General features: G+C 43.5%; 2 protein-coding genes across 3 annotated transcripts in view; one reads left to right on the top strand and one right to left on the bottom strand.

Moving 5' to 3' along the window:
• LOC143288499 (uncharacterized) overlaps nucleotides 1-9,474 on the top strand; it is a 24,442-nt gene extending 14,968 nt beyond the window's left edge. For both annotated transcript variants that reach the window (XM_076597071.1, XM_076597070.1), the window contains exon 2: nucleotides 1-9,474. This exon is cut by the window's left edge and continues 2,920 nt beyond it. The gene's annotated coding sequence lies outside the window, so the exon portion shown is untranslated.
• Nucleotides 9,475-11,908: 2,434 nt separating this feature from the next.
• LOC143288129 (uncharacterized) overlaps nucleotides 11,909-15,000 on the bottom strand; it is a 5,242-nt gene continuing 2,150 nt past the window's right edge. Inside the window, exon 4 of the mRNA XM_076596419.1 lies at nucleotides 11,909-12,929. Within this exon, the coding sequence (XP_076452534.1) occupies nucleotides 12,243-12,929 (687 nt within the window). The 3' untranslated portion in view covers nucleotides 11,909-12,242. The remainder of the gene's footprint in view (nucleotides 12,930-15,000) is intronic.

Below are 15,000 nucleotides of genomic sequence, written 5' to 3'. Positions count from 1 at the left end.
TAAGTGTTGCCCACAGAATAGGCAAACCCATCAAAGAAAGAAATAGGCCGGTTAATGTAAAATCCTAGTCGAGAAAATCAAGGAACGAAGTTCTCTATAATTGAAAACAAACAAACAAACAAACAAAAACAGCCGAAGTGTTCTGGCATTTCTATTCAGGAATATCTGACTCGGACAAATGCAGTTAGGCTTAAGGACTGTCTAAGCACGAACACGTTCAACATGCCTGGTCCAAAAATGGCAAATCATATGTCAGTCTGAACACCACCGGCCGCGTGCTGCAAGTAGCAGGAGGAGAACTGGAGGATTTTCTGTGTGGGGAAGTAAGAAAAAGTGACGGCCCGAGGAATGCGGACCAGAGGCACCGGTACCAGCAGAACCACCGCACAGGACGACAGACCCGCTAAAACATATACCGGTACTGTTGAGACGACTAGCGGTAGACAGTCACAATCCCCCGTCTCTTCCCGATCTCGATTCCGACCTTCATCCTCCAGTCCCAGCATTCCCGAAAAGCCCCCTCCCAGCATTCCCTTTAGACCTTCAACCACAGCAGTGGACTGTCCCTCTGCCATGCCAGCCGCTCCAGTGGCTTCCATCCCGGTGAACAGCTGCGTGCAGGCAGCGTGCATCTCTCCCACTCCTACAGGACCAGGGCAGGCTGCTGGCCCTGCCTCTCTGGGAACCAGGCAGGTTGCTGTCTCCATTCCTGTGGGAACCGTGCAGGTTGCTGAGCCGTGATTCGAACCAGCGCGCTCAGATTCTGTAGCTTCCTAGGCGGACGCGTTACCTCTACGCCGTCACTCCTCTGCAAGCAGCTCTTGGAAAATACCAGCACATGACAGTCGAGTAAGCGCTTGGAAAGTGAGCGGGGGAGCGCAAGTGCCATTAGCCCCTCTCTCCCTCTGTCTCTGTCTGTCTGTCTGTCTGTCTGTCTGTCTCTCTCTCTCTCTCTCTCTGTCTGTCTGTCTGTCTGTCTGTCTCTCTCCATCGATGACATAGTTCTATGTATTTTCGGCATAGGGATTAATTCAGTTTTTTTAAAGCGCGCATAGTTGGTGTTTTTTGTGGTTCCGCTAGATGGTAGAACCCATCCGAAAGTGAATGTGAAAGTTCTTTTTTTTCTTTTTTTTTATTACTATGTTTTTTTAACGCACGTAGTAGGTGTTTTGTGGTTCAACAAGGTGGTGGAACCCATCTGTAAGTGTAGATACAAGAGAGATTTTTTTTTTTGAAGTTGTGGATTGGCAGTTGCTGCTAGAGGTTATGGTGGCTTTGAGGGGATGATGGTGATGGTGTGGGTATTTGTGTGGCGCCTGTCTTCGATGAGAGACCAGGTGAGTGGATTGATGCAGTTTGGGTCAAGCTGGTTCTGCTGAGATGGGCTGACCTCACGATGTCATTCACGAGATAACTATTCTGTCTCCACAGGACCATTCATTTACTCCACTCTTCCAAACACACTTTTATAGGTTGGTTGTACTTTCTCCGCCGTTGATTGCTTGATATGCTCACTTAAAACGTGTATGTGAGCAAGAAAATGCCAGAGATAATGTTTTTTGTTTGCTTGTTTTTTGTTTTGCATAATTATGTCCGATGAATGGAAAAGCAGTCGCCCTACCCGTGGGGGTGCCGGGGATCTTTCAGTATAAATAGCATCCCCGACTTTTGGAAATCTGTGTAGAAATTTCCTCTTTTCTATCACTTTCTTTGTTTCTGCCTATTTCTTCTGTCATTGTTGTCTCCTTTTTATGCCTTACCAGTCCATTCCACATTCTTTTTTCGAGCAGGCCTTGACAGTTTTATTTGTTTGTTTGTTTGTTTGTTTTTTTCTATTTTCCGCAGTCTATGATGTGCTATCTTTGCTGTTTTGCTCTGGCGATTGGGTAGGGAGATGTAAACAATGGGATGGTACTAGCTACCCATTCTACAGCGCTGTTTGCCTTATGGCCTTTTTAAGTAATTTTGTTTGGTATGAAGTATTGTTCTTTTTTCCTTTTTCACGATTTGAATTTGTTTTTTTCAATAGAGAATAGTATGTGAATCAAGAATGTAACCACTGCATTGCGTGATTATGTACGTTGAACGAAATAGTCGCCCTCCGTTTCCCTCTTCGTACTTTCGTATTTTTCGCCAGTGAAAGAAGGAAGCCCGATGGGGTTTGACAGAGCAGGGGAAACAAAAATTAGGGTCAAGTCGTTGTGGCAATCGTGTACTGGAAGACAATGTGTGTGCGTGTGCGTGAACATGTGTGTGTGTGGGAGAGAGAAGGGGGGGTGGGGGGTGGGGGAGAGAGAGAGAATATAGCTTTGTATATGAATTAAGTATACCACCACTGCATTGCGTGGTTGTGTGCGATGAACTAAACAATTGCCTTTTTCTTTTATCTTTTTATTCTTAATCCGTTGCCTGAGAGGGAATGGGGGTGAGGATCGAGAATAAAGCAAAGGATTTAAAGATGACGTTTAGCAGCAGTAGATATCAGTGGGGGTGATAGCAGAACGGTGATACAAGGATCATGATTAGCGGTTTCAGGAGGGGTGTATGCGAAAGATGAGTAAAAAAAACAAACAAAAAAAACAAAGGGGAAAAGGGGGGACAAAATAAAAACAGGGGATGGCCTAAGGAGGTTATTCTTGGATCTATTTTATTTTATTTTTTCTTCTTTTTTCTCTTATTTCACCCAATGAGATAGCTTCTAAAGATTTTTTTTTTCTCGAATATTAATTTCTTTTTTCATACTGTTCATACTTTTCTTGTGTCCAAAATTCGAACAACAGAATGGCTGGTATGATGGTACTTTCAGAATCATTAAGAGGATCACGGAATCAGTGATGCACGAGGGATAGTCATGTAAACAATAATGGTGCACTCCATAGTTGGAGTGTACACTTAAATGTTTTTTATGTATGTTTAGGTGTATGTTTTGTGTTGCTTGCGCGTGTCTACACACCTGCTATCTTATCTCCAGCCCTCACTGTGGGGTGTAATCAAGGTTCCATGTGTCTCTCTCTTTTAAATGTTCAAATGTTGATTTGAAATTTGTCCTAGTAATTCTATTCATAGTTTTCTGTACAAATGTTTTTGAAAGAGTTGTGAAACACAATGTTAATAATATCAGTTAAGTGGAAACTTACGCTATCTCATTTCTAACGTTTTGATTCTTCACTGTCGTTGACCTGTGGCTTGACCCCCTTCACCAATTTCCCCAATTCCTACCATCACCACAAATCCCCCAAAATGAGATCGTTTTGTTGTGATGATTGTTATGACATAGAGCTTTATTGTCATGAACGTTATGATAAAATTTTGTTGTTTTGAACTTTATTATAAAGTTTCCGTCTGGTAAACTTTATGATATATTTTCTGTGTATATGAATGTTGTTATATAGTGTTTTGTCATGGGGAATGACATTGTCTTCAGTTTTGTTGTGGTAAGATCATTGAAACAATTTTTGTTACCGCGGTAAACATTTGGCACGTACTTTTGTTCTGATAGATATTGTGATTCACAGTTTTGTTGTGGTGAAAATTATCACTTTTATCATGCTGATGATTGCCATGATGTGTATGTCAAGTGTTCTGGGTCTGTCGAACTGTAGGATCTCCAACAGAATGTTTGTTTTGTTACTGGTCTGAGTCTGTAGACACCAGTCTGGATTACTTTCCAAGTTCATGCTTGTACCCCCACTCCCCTTTCCCCCTTCCCTCAACATCCACCCCCTCCCATCCCATGATTCCACCTGCATTGTCAGTCACATGACAGATGCTATTGTGTATCGGACAGACTGTTTCACAACAGATGCTTCCTCTGTTGGGATGACGATTATGTTATTGTTTTGTTTTTTGAGTATATATATATATATATGTATGTATGTATATGTATAATCCAAGGTCATTACATCCTTTATTATTTCTTTCATCGGCCTGTGACTTTACCCCTTAACCCATTTATCCAAATCACCCCCTTCCCCGCAACCCCCTAACAACCCCACCCCCCCCCCCCCCCCCCCCCCCCCCATCACTGTGCAGCCATTGAAATGGATAGCAGACAAAATGACTGTGACATCCAGGCGGAGAGATGGTGAGCACGGAGCTGAGCACGAGTTGTCCATCCCGCAGTGTTACTGACCAGGAGGACCTGTGTGGACCCTGTGTGCAGCAGATGCATTGTGTGTGTGGACGTGTTTCCTGATGTGGAGGTGATCCCTTCATTGGACTGGCTGCTGCCTGCAGTCCCTGTCCTGCACAGTGCAGTGCTGGTCAGCTCTCTCCTGGTGGGGAACGGGCAGGCGTTGGCTGTCTTGGAACTGTTGTGTGGCTGGTGTCTGCAGGTCTGGTTTGTGTGGTGACTGGTGTTTTACGCGCTGAGGGCGCTGCTCTGAGCCCCCCGTCGTCGGATGGACGTGAAACACGGTGAGAGTGATTGATTGAAGAGACGGTGACGTTGTGTGGTTATGTGGCTGTGTCCAGACCATGGCCATGAAACAGCAGGTGATGATCACTGCTGCAGGAGGACGTGCAGGACCCCGTACTGTCCTTGTGGGGTGGCCCAGATCCCCAGGTTCTGACTGCACTGTGTCGTGTGGGGTCATCTGCTTCCTGACGACTGGTCAAGGAACAGCACAGCAACATTAGCTGCTTATATTACAGTTAGATGATTGGCCGTAGAAGAGTGAGAATGTTAATCGTCTGAAGAGAAGGTCAGCTGTGTGGCTTGATTTGAGAACCAGGCAGTTCGCTGGAATGAACACACTTGTTATGAATTTGGAAAGGAAAGTGAGGTCAGTAGTTCATCTTAGACTCTGTTCTGACTGATGGTAACACAAGTACAGAGAATGAGTTATTTGTTTTATTAATTGAATAAGAAATGATGAATACATTTTGTTCCCAAACATCTGGAGACAATGCTGGCCTGCTTGGTATAACTGATTACCTGCCTGTAACTAACAGCAACAACTAAATGATTATTGTTATGGCCATGCCAGCTGCACAGGGGTGAATTCATTAAGCTACTGTCGTTATGACGACGGCTTGAAAGTCACCTGCTTTCAGACATGTGGCTGTACTGCTGCATTCTGTGACGCTTTTGCTGCTGCACACTGTATATATGAATAGTATATCGTAGTTTGGTATATTATCTGTTCCTGCAGCATTTTGAAAATTGTTTTTCTTCTTTGTGTGACTTTCTGCTGCATGTCGCTATTACCATCATCATCATCATCATCATCATAACCACCGCCATCATCACCACCATTCTCTTCGCCATCATCATTGTATTTGGACTTTGATTATGTCAGCTGTGATTTATAGATTTGAAACGCAGCATGTCTATGTATCCGAGCTTCCTGGTGTCAGTGGAAACAAACATTCTGAAAGGAATCAAGTCACCTGTGTCTGTCAATGGTCAATTACTGACTGCATGGTTTTCCATCTAAGGGGCTGTAGACAAACCAGTCTGGTCTCTCGACTTTTCTGTGTTTGTTATCTGTACAGACATTTTAGTATGACGATGCTATATTCTTTATGCAGCAGATGTAGTGTAGCGTATATGGATCAGTCCGCACACTTTTACACCCCCTTGTAATTGCAATGAATAAGAGTATAAAAGAAGCACATATTGATAATTCTTGACGATGATAATGAAAGGTCAAACAGAATGCAGGTCATGCAATATTCACGATGGAAGCAGACAACAGACCAACGTGGAACGTGGAAGCAGAAAGACATGTTGCTCACGTTCTAACTTCTGTCGGAAATGTGACTGCAAGACAGAACACACACTTGGTCTTTCTCCTGACGATCTTTGTTCTGCTGCATGAGGGATTTTTTCTATTCAGAAAATTTTGTCTGTATATAAGTGTTATAATTTTTTGCTCCAGCAGTGTATTCTTTATATGCTTTTTGTCCGTTGTTAATCCATCATGTTTACATGTGTAGCATTTCTGAAGAAGCCCCAAAAGTTTTGAGTCACAGCTGTGTGTCTGTCCATGGACTGTGATTCTCACCACACATGGACTGATTTCTGTGTGCCTTGTTTCCATGGAAACAACATTGGAACAGAGGTCAGAACAGTCAGCAGGGATGACTTTTTTTGACATGGCAGGTCACGTGATTAACGAAAACGTTTCGAGCACAACAATGACTGTGATGACACCTGACGTTTCCGTGCAGTACATTACGCTGTCAGTTCCCGGTGCTTGTCACGTGACCTAAAGGAAAGGTCAGGGTCACAAGGGGGATTATCTATTTGACCATGTACTTCGGAATTTTGGACACATCTTCTGGCACATCTGGATTAAACAGTGATTTTCCACTTTGTTGTATTGTGCACCTCAATGAGCTGGCACGTTCCGATTCACCAGAACAAAGCTTATACATTTGAAAACAACAACAGCAACGACTTGTATATAAAAACCGTTGTATTGTTTTGCTCATGGAACAATATTGAATTATTCTCCGATAACTGGTACCGCTGGGTTTTGTGTGTGTGTGTGTGTGTGTGTGTGTGTGTGTGTGTGTGTGTGTTTTATTTGTTTTTTCTGTTTGTTTTGTTTTGTGGGGTTTCGGGTTTTTTGTTTATTTGTTTTTTGCCGCATGCCTTATCTACATTTGAATTCAGAGCCACAAATACCATGTAACGTTCACATGACGTGAGCTTAATGTGTTTCACCACAGGTGTACGTGCATGTGTGTGTGGGAGGGAGGGATGATTTACTTGTGCCAAGGTGTGTAAGTGCGTCTCCCCTCTCCCTCTCCCTCTACATAATACGCACAGAATCCACACGCATTTGCACGCACACACACACACACACACATACACGCACGTACGCACACAGATAACAGACACACGCGCTCGCTCGCGCACGCAGAAAGACCAGGAATTTCCCCTCCACTAGACTTTTAATGTGGCTCTGTGCACTTGTCTTTTGGATGTTAATGATGTCCCATGTTTATCATATACGTAGCGCACGTAAAGGAAAAGCAACTCACGGCTAAACATATGTGTTTTATGTAATGAGTTGTGATCTGATCACCAGTTCCTCGTGAACTGTGCTCGGCAGTAAGCGTATTCATGCTGTGAGGGATCACTCATTCTGTGCACCGATGTCTTGTCTTTTTACCAGTGAACACACACTTATGTTTGTAGCTTGAAGAATGCAGACATTGAATAAAGTTAGCCTTCACAGCACAGCAAGTCTGGCCTGTCTGTGCATTTGTCCAACAAACACCCTCGCTTTTCTACATTTTAAACAGTCTCAAAGTCTGTGGCCTTTCATGCCGTACTCCCATGGTGACCTCATTTTCGATACCCCTCCACTTCTGTGCTTGGGGTGAGTCCTGTCAGTGTCTTCAGTGTCGGCAGATTCATGGGGGGCTGTTGTCTGAGGGACGTGGTGGCGGTATCCACTCTAGGAGGGACGCTCACACAGTCTGGCTCCGCGACTAAGCCATTATTGTCGTTAGTATGGGGCTGAGTAGGTGGTGTCCTAAGTACGTTAAATCAGAACAGGCACCACTGAACACCACCGAAGTGACTCAGCAGCAGTGCAGGGTCTCCTCTGGTGTGTGGCCTTCTGGCGACCTAACATCGATGGTTCCCTGTGGACTGTCGACGTTGGAACTGTGACGGACGAACCCGGGTGTGGCCGTGTGTGGAGGATCTAAATGAGCGGCGTGGGAGTAATGTCACTGAAACGGTGCAGATGATGGGACAGCAAAAGACAACAAAAACAAAACAAAAAAAACAACAAAAAACAAAAATAAAACAACAACAACAACAACAAAAACCATATGTGTTTTAATATGCGCACGCTGGTGTATTTGATGAAGCACTTGGCACTATAAACTTCTGCCCCCCCCCCCCTTTTTTTTTTTTTAAATCCTGTTTCATATTTGGCTGTCTTGACCATTCTGTGATTTTTTTTCCTCCTAAAACTGCACTTAGTTACATTGCTATATTGGCGTGTATCGCAGAATAACCAGTGTGATGGTGTCTAGACAATATTTTCATAGAAAACCTTTTTTGACACAATTTGGTGTGCCTTTTGTTGACTGAGCAGTATGGTGGTGGTTTTTTTGCGTGTTTTCTCAGTGTTAGATACTTACTCTGATGTAAATACTGTTATAAATTGTATCAGTGCTGATGTTTTCTCTGGGTCCTCTCCAGCACCTACGGGTGTTCTGAAGGTGGTAGGTTCCTGCATTGTCCCAGTTTCATTTTCAGTTTCAATGAGATATCAGATCGTGGGGGCTGATCCATATACCACATCTACTGCAGAAAAGTTTCAGTTTCAGTTTCTCAAGAAGGCATCACTGGGTTAGTTCTGATTACTTCATAAGATGTACACTACACCACATCTACTAGGCAGATGCCTGACCAGCAGCATAACCCAACGCAAGCCTTGAGAGCATTCATGTATTTGTGCACCTCTCAGAGTGGACTTCTTCGACAGAATTCTGCCAGAGGGCAACACTTTTGTTGCCATGGGTTCTTTTCCAGTGCGCAAAGTGCGTGTGTGCTGCACACGGGCCAGGGGTTTATCATCTCACCCGAATGACTAGACGCTCAGTTTAAATCTTCCAGTCAAACTTGGGAGAAAGGACGAGAGCGGGTTTTTGAACCCAGACCCTCACGGACTCTCTATTGGGCAGATGAGCGTCTTAACCATACTGCCACCTTCCTCCTCTCCGCACAAATCCAGCGTGCTGATCAGGCTGTGAGAGTCTCCCACAGCTTTAGCTAAGACATTAAAAAAGAAAAAAAGAAAAGAAAAAAAAGAGACAAAACAAGTCGATACACTAACAAATTTTGAAGTTAAAGATACGTGGAAGGTAAGTGACTGAAATAAAACGAATAAAATCGTGACGGGAGTTCTGTGCAGCTGACCCCGTGATGTAGAATTTTTGGGAGGAATTGTAGTTGTGATTTAATAGAGGTTTCTAGAATGAGAGGGTCATGAAAACGTAACAACTGAACAGGTTTTGCTCTGCATCTGCTATATAGAAGTCAATATTGGTGGGTTTTTTGGGGGTTTTTTTTTTTTAACCTACTGAAGATGGTGAACATGTGTTATCAAAGGTCTTATTGTCTCTCTGAAAACGGCTTAAAGCTTTAGGGTTGTTTTTTTTCCCCTAAAAACTGGTCATTTATTCAAATGCCTCTGTTCAGGAGCAGTTATGTCCCTTGAATTTTTAATGGGGTGTCCTGTCCGTGCCTGCACCCATCGTGAACACAGCGCAGGCCTCCAAGGGTGGTGCAGGATTGTTCCAAGGGCGGGTGGAGACAGTGCTTCTCTGGGTCCTCTCCAGCACCTACGGGTGTTTCTCTTTCTTCTGGTCATTTATGCAAATATCGTAGTCCGATAGAAAGTTTAATGTAAACGCGCTCTCTCTCTCTCTCTCTGTATGTCTGTCTCTCTTTTCTCTTTCTTGAAAAACGGTAAATAAATTTACTATCTACTTCTAATGTAAGTTTCTGGTGTTGATTGATTCACTCTGGGCGTGTGTGTGTGTGTGTGTATGCGTGAGTGTGTGTGTGCGCGCGCGTGTGTGTGTGTGTGTGTGTGTGTGTGTGAGCACGCGCGCGCGTGTGTGTGTGTGTGTGTTGGTGTTGTTGTTGTTGTTCCTTACCAGCATTACATGTCTCTCATATCACGAACCGCTGCACACGTCACTCGGCCTAAATTAGTAACTGTCTTTGAAATTGATAAACGGCTTCAAAAAAACTTGTTTGTCGTGAACGACTTCTACGATCACGTTATCACACACACACACACACACACACACACACACACACACACGCATTTACGCACACACACACACATACAGACACACGCAAAACAACCAAACAGAAAAAAACATAACATCGTTCATGTGATTTTCATAAAAAACAATTCTCGTTAAAAGGTTGGGCTGTATATTCTCAAGAAATTGTGAAAATGATAACAATGTAGAGTAGCATCTGGCAACCCAGTGTATAATAAGTGCATAAATTCTGGGTTTCAATCAGTGATTTAAATTAAAAAAAATTATAAAAAAAACCGGACGATTCTGCAGACCCAAATGGGTGTATGTGTGTGTGATTGAAACATGATTGAATGACGCAGGAAACGAATGAAGACCGCCCAGTGGCAGCTGTCAGTCGGCTCTACCAAGGTAGGCAGCCTGTTGATCAAATGACGCCGTGTTTGTAAAGCGCTTACAGCTTGGTCTCTGACCGAGGATGGGCGATATATACATATCCATACCATATATCATCATTATCATCATCATCATTAATCTGGCTTTAGATCAATACGTTGTTAAGAAAAAGAGAAAACAACATATCAACAACAACACAAAATAGAACAACACTTGTCTAGATAATGGAATGCAGTATGTTCATATCATTTTGACATTTTCTGCTCCATATCCGTGTGAAGACTGTTTTAAAACCATCACTTTCTGACAGATGGTTACAATTACGATATGGCGGCGTTGACGTCACTTCCGTCCATGCTGGAAAGTCACTAATTGTAACGATACTTTCCAAACACATTATCATGTCCGCCAAAACCCATGCAGTGCGGAACACGTCACAAGAATTTAGATGCTTCAAACTATTCCAAGGTTACACTTGTGACAGGATTCTGTTGATGCTAGTGCTCTTTGATTTCGAGTCCTGACACTTAACTCAGAACTGCCAGGAACAGAGTTGAATGACACACGCAAGACAGGCGTAACTTCCTACCAGGCTGCCCTTATCAAATGTCCGATGACCAGGAAAAAAAAAATGTCCGATGACTGCAAAATACATGAATTTACTGTGTGGAAAGTTTCAGTTTCAGTTTCAGTAGCTCAAGGAGGCGTCACTGCGTTCGGACAAACCATATACGCTACACCACATCTGCCAAGCAGATGCCTGACCAGCAGCGTAACCCAACGCGCTTAGTCAGGCCTTGAGAAAAAACAAACAACAAAAAACGATGGAATAAATAATAGATAAGCTTACATAAATAAATAAATAAATGAATAATAATTATAATATAGAAAGAGGTAGTAGTAATAATAATAGTAATACTAATAAAATGATAATAATAATAAATAAATAAATAAATAAGACAACAATGGTGATAAATAAGCGAATAAATGTAAAATATGAAGACACACATTCACACATACACCCACACATGCATAACAGAAATGCACCAAACATGCAGTTTCACAGATATGAAAGTACAGTCAAATACATATAAACGTACATGAGCTCCAACACACACACACACACATTACCTTGCGTGTGGAAAATACTGATCTAATCTTCGTTCACTCGTATTTACACGAGTGGGCTTTTACGTGTATGGCCGTTTTTACCCCCGCCATGTACGCAGCCTCACTCCGTTTTGGGGGGTTTGCATGCTGGGTGTGTTCTTGTTTCCATAACCCACCGAACGCTGACATGAATAACACGATCTTTTACTTAACCCTCCACGCTGCTGGTTTCTCTCCGACTGCCCGGAGCAAACAGAACAGCCTCCCCTCCTAAACGCAGTTAGCCAATCAGTCCATCGTTCACCCTGGTCACATGACTCGATGACAGCATGCAGTGCGTGGCTCACGGAAAACACGAAGACAGGGACAAAACACGTGCAGCATCACAAACACGGCATGCTGATTAACACAAACTGAACTGTTACACTCAGCTGCTTCACAACAAAAGAGCAGAAACAGCAACACAACAACAACACACACACACACACACACACCATAACCACCACCACCACCATCTCTAACAACAACAACAACACCCCCCTTCCCCCTCCCCACACACCCCAACACCACCACCACCTCCAACACCACCACCACCAACAACAACAACACACACATACACACACCTCCACCACCACCACCACCACCACCAACAACAACAACAACAACAACAACAACACACACACACACACACACACACACACACACACACACGACAAGACTGGTTTAACAGAAAAAAAGAAGATACTTTAACAAAAAAAACAAAAAATGATGAACAGTGACTATGACCGGAATCAGAGAACAATGACACACGACGAATACGAAAATATTGCAAGATGAAGACATCGTCGTCTTTCTTTCTTTCTTCTAGTTTCTTTGTTTCTGTCTGTCTTTGTTTCCTCTTCCTCCTTATCCTTCTTTATTTATTGTCGTTGTTATTGTTGTTTGTGAGTCTGTGTGTTTGCTTGCTTGCTTGCTCGCTTGCTTCCCTCTCACAGCCTGGCTTTCAGAAAGCTGTGGAAGAGGTCCAGGCCCAGCAGCCGCTCCAGGGACACGTGCCGGGACAGGCCCAGCACGGCCACCCAAAGGGGCGCCACCCACAGCAAGCTCTGGTAGTCGCGCGGCACGAGGAAGCACACCAGCCACGTGACCCAGTGCATGGCCAGAGCCTGCAGCAGGTGCAGCAGGTGCAGCACGGCGAAGCGCGCCCCGCGCCTGGCGTACACGGCCATCTGACAGACGACGACCACCAGGAAGGCCCAGAAGACCCGCGCCGTCCACGGGTCCTGCCAGCCGGAGAAGAAGCCGTAGAGGGTCAGGAAGTAGCAGAAGTTGTCCGTGCAGTGGAACAGAACCCCCTCCACCTCCAGGAAGTCCGTGGCGTACAGCGCCCAGTAGGACACCGGCTCGTACAGCAGCGCCACCACGCGCCGGATCCGGCCCACGTCCAGGAAGCGGAAGTAAGGGAAGGTGACAGGGGGGCGGAGGCTGCCGATGGCCGTGGCCGTCTCATCGTCGTAGCGGTCGTAGCCGTGGTGCACGAACTGCCCGGCGGCGACGTAGTGGCGGTAGTCGTCGCTGAGGCGGACCACGGGGGCCCCGCTGGATCCCGGGCAGGTGGCGGCGGTGTACAGGGCGACGGTCATGTTGTGTCTGCGCGACATCTTGCCGACGGACACCTGCGCGAACAGTGCAGGTGTTAATGTAAGTGCACCTGCTGGCTTATCAGTAACGAGGTGTCAGTAATGATGTAAGATATTACCTTATATGTATATATGAGGTAAGATATTACCCTTTTTGTTACATTTGGCTTATAGTTTTATATTAGTCAAGACTTTGATATTCGGTTCCCCCTTCCGTGTAGAGAGCGCAGGCACTGACATCTTGCCGATGGACACCTTCGCGAACATACAGGTGAGTACCCATGTAATATACAAATAACGAGCAAAAATAATACTTGTACGTTCGGCTTTCCATTCTTGGGTACAGAGCAAAGGCAGTAACACCTTGCCGATTGACACCTGCGCAAACCTGACAAACCTCTTACTCTTGGACTCCCATCATGACACCTAGTCGATTCACACCTGCGCATACACGTCGGTAAGTACACCTGTTGGCGTATCAGTAATGATGTTGGTCGATAATATTTTTACGTTTGGCTCCACATTGTTGAGTTCAGAGTAAAGGCGGTGACATTCTGTCGACAGACACCTTCCCGTATACATAGGTGAGTACACCTGTGATATTTAAATAGTAGTAGTAGTAGTAGTAGTAGTAGTAGTATTTTTATGCTTTTTTCTTTTCTTTTTCTTTTTTTTCAAAATGAATTAATTAATTTTTATTTTTTTTATTTTTTTTATTTTTACTTTATTTTATTTTATCTTATTTTATTGTTATTGCTTTTTGGTGTTTTTTTTCTTCATTTTTGTTATTTTTACTTTATCTATTTTATTTTATCTATTTTTATTGTGTGTTTGTTTTTTTGTTTTGTTTGTTTGTTGGTTGGTTGGTTGTTGTTTTTTTTTTGTTTTGTTTTTTTCTCAAGGCCCGACTAAGCGCGTTGGGTTATGCTGCTGGTCAGGCATCTGCTTGGCAGATGTGGTGTAGCGTATATGGATTTGACCGAACGCAGTGACGCCTCCTTAAGCTACTGATACTGATACTGATACCTGTGATATATGAATAATGAGGTTAGATGATAGTTTTATATTTGGCTCCCCAGAAGAGATAACATCTTGCCATCAGATAACAGCGTGTACATACAGGTGTGTAAATGAATTCTGTAGGTGAAGAAATAATGAGATTAGATAAAACCTTTTTTTTAAGCTTGGCTCTCCGCATGTGTGTACGGAACACAGACAGTAACATCTTGCCGATACCTGCATAAACAGAGGTAAATATACCCGTTTATGATAGGCTTCTACGTTGTTGTTTTTTATGTAAATAGATGAGTTTTCGTCATGCATGCAATCATTATCATTATTTATATATGCATCCTTATGTATACATCTAAGTGTGTATGAATGTCATATCTGTAGTTCTAAAGCCATTTGTTATTTGTCTTACATATTTAATATCTTTTTTTCTTTGCCCTGAATAATAATAATAATAATATTTATATAGCGCTGAATCTTGTGCAGAGACAAATCTAAGCGCTTTCACACCAGTCATTCACATGCATGCATAACTCTAAAACTGAAGAAACTGAAGACAAGGAAGAGGTAGGGGAGGGAGGCTATCTTGTGAAGAGGTGGGTTTTAAGGCCAGACTTGAAAGAGCTGAGTGCGGAGACCTGACGAAGCGAAAGAGGAAATTCATTCCAAATACAAGGTCCAGAGACAGAGAAAGAACGGCGTCCAATAGTGGAGTGTTTGAATCTAGATACGCGAAAACAGAGTGGATCCGAAGCCGATCGTAGAGAGCGAGATGGAGTGTAGCGGGGAAGGCAGCCACAAGGATAGGAAGGGGCAGATTTGTGAATACATTTATAACATAAGAGTGCTGATCTTATACTTTATTCTGTGTGAGACAGGGAGCCAATGGAGATGTTGCAAAATAGAGAGTGATGTGCTCAGATCTTTTCTTTCTGATAACGAGTCGGGCAGCAGAGTTTTGTACTGGATATAACAACAACAACAACAACAACAACAAAAGACATATGCTTGTTCCACTTCCCTTATTGAAAAAAAAATCGTTTTTTCATTATATTTCTACTGAACCGTCTGTCTATCTGTCCGTCTGTCTGTCTGT

This window comes from Babylonia areolata, chromosome 12 (assembly GCF_041734735.1).
Source record: "Babylonia areolata isolate BAREFJ2019XMU chromosome 12, ASM4173473v1, whole genome shotgun sequence".
Lineage (NCBI taxonomy): Eukaryota > Metazoa > Mollusca > Gastropoda > Neogastropoda > Buccinidae > Babylonia > Babylonia areolata.
The sequence above is the reverse complement of the archived record's forward strand: the minus strand, read 5'-3'. Positions and strand labels throughout refer to the sequence as shown.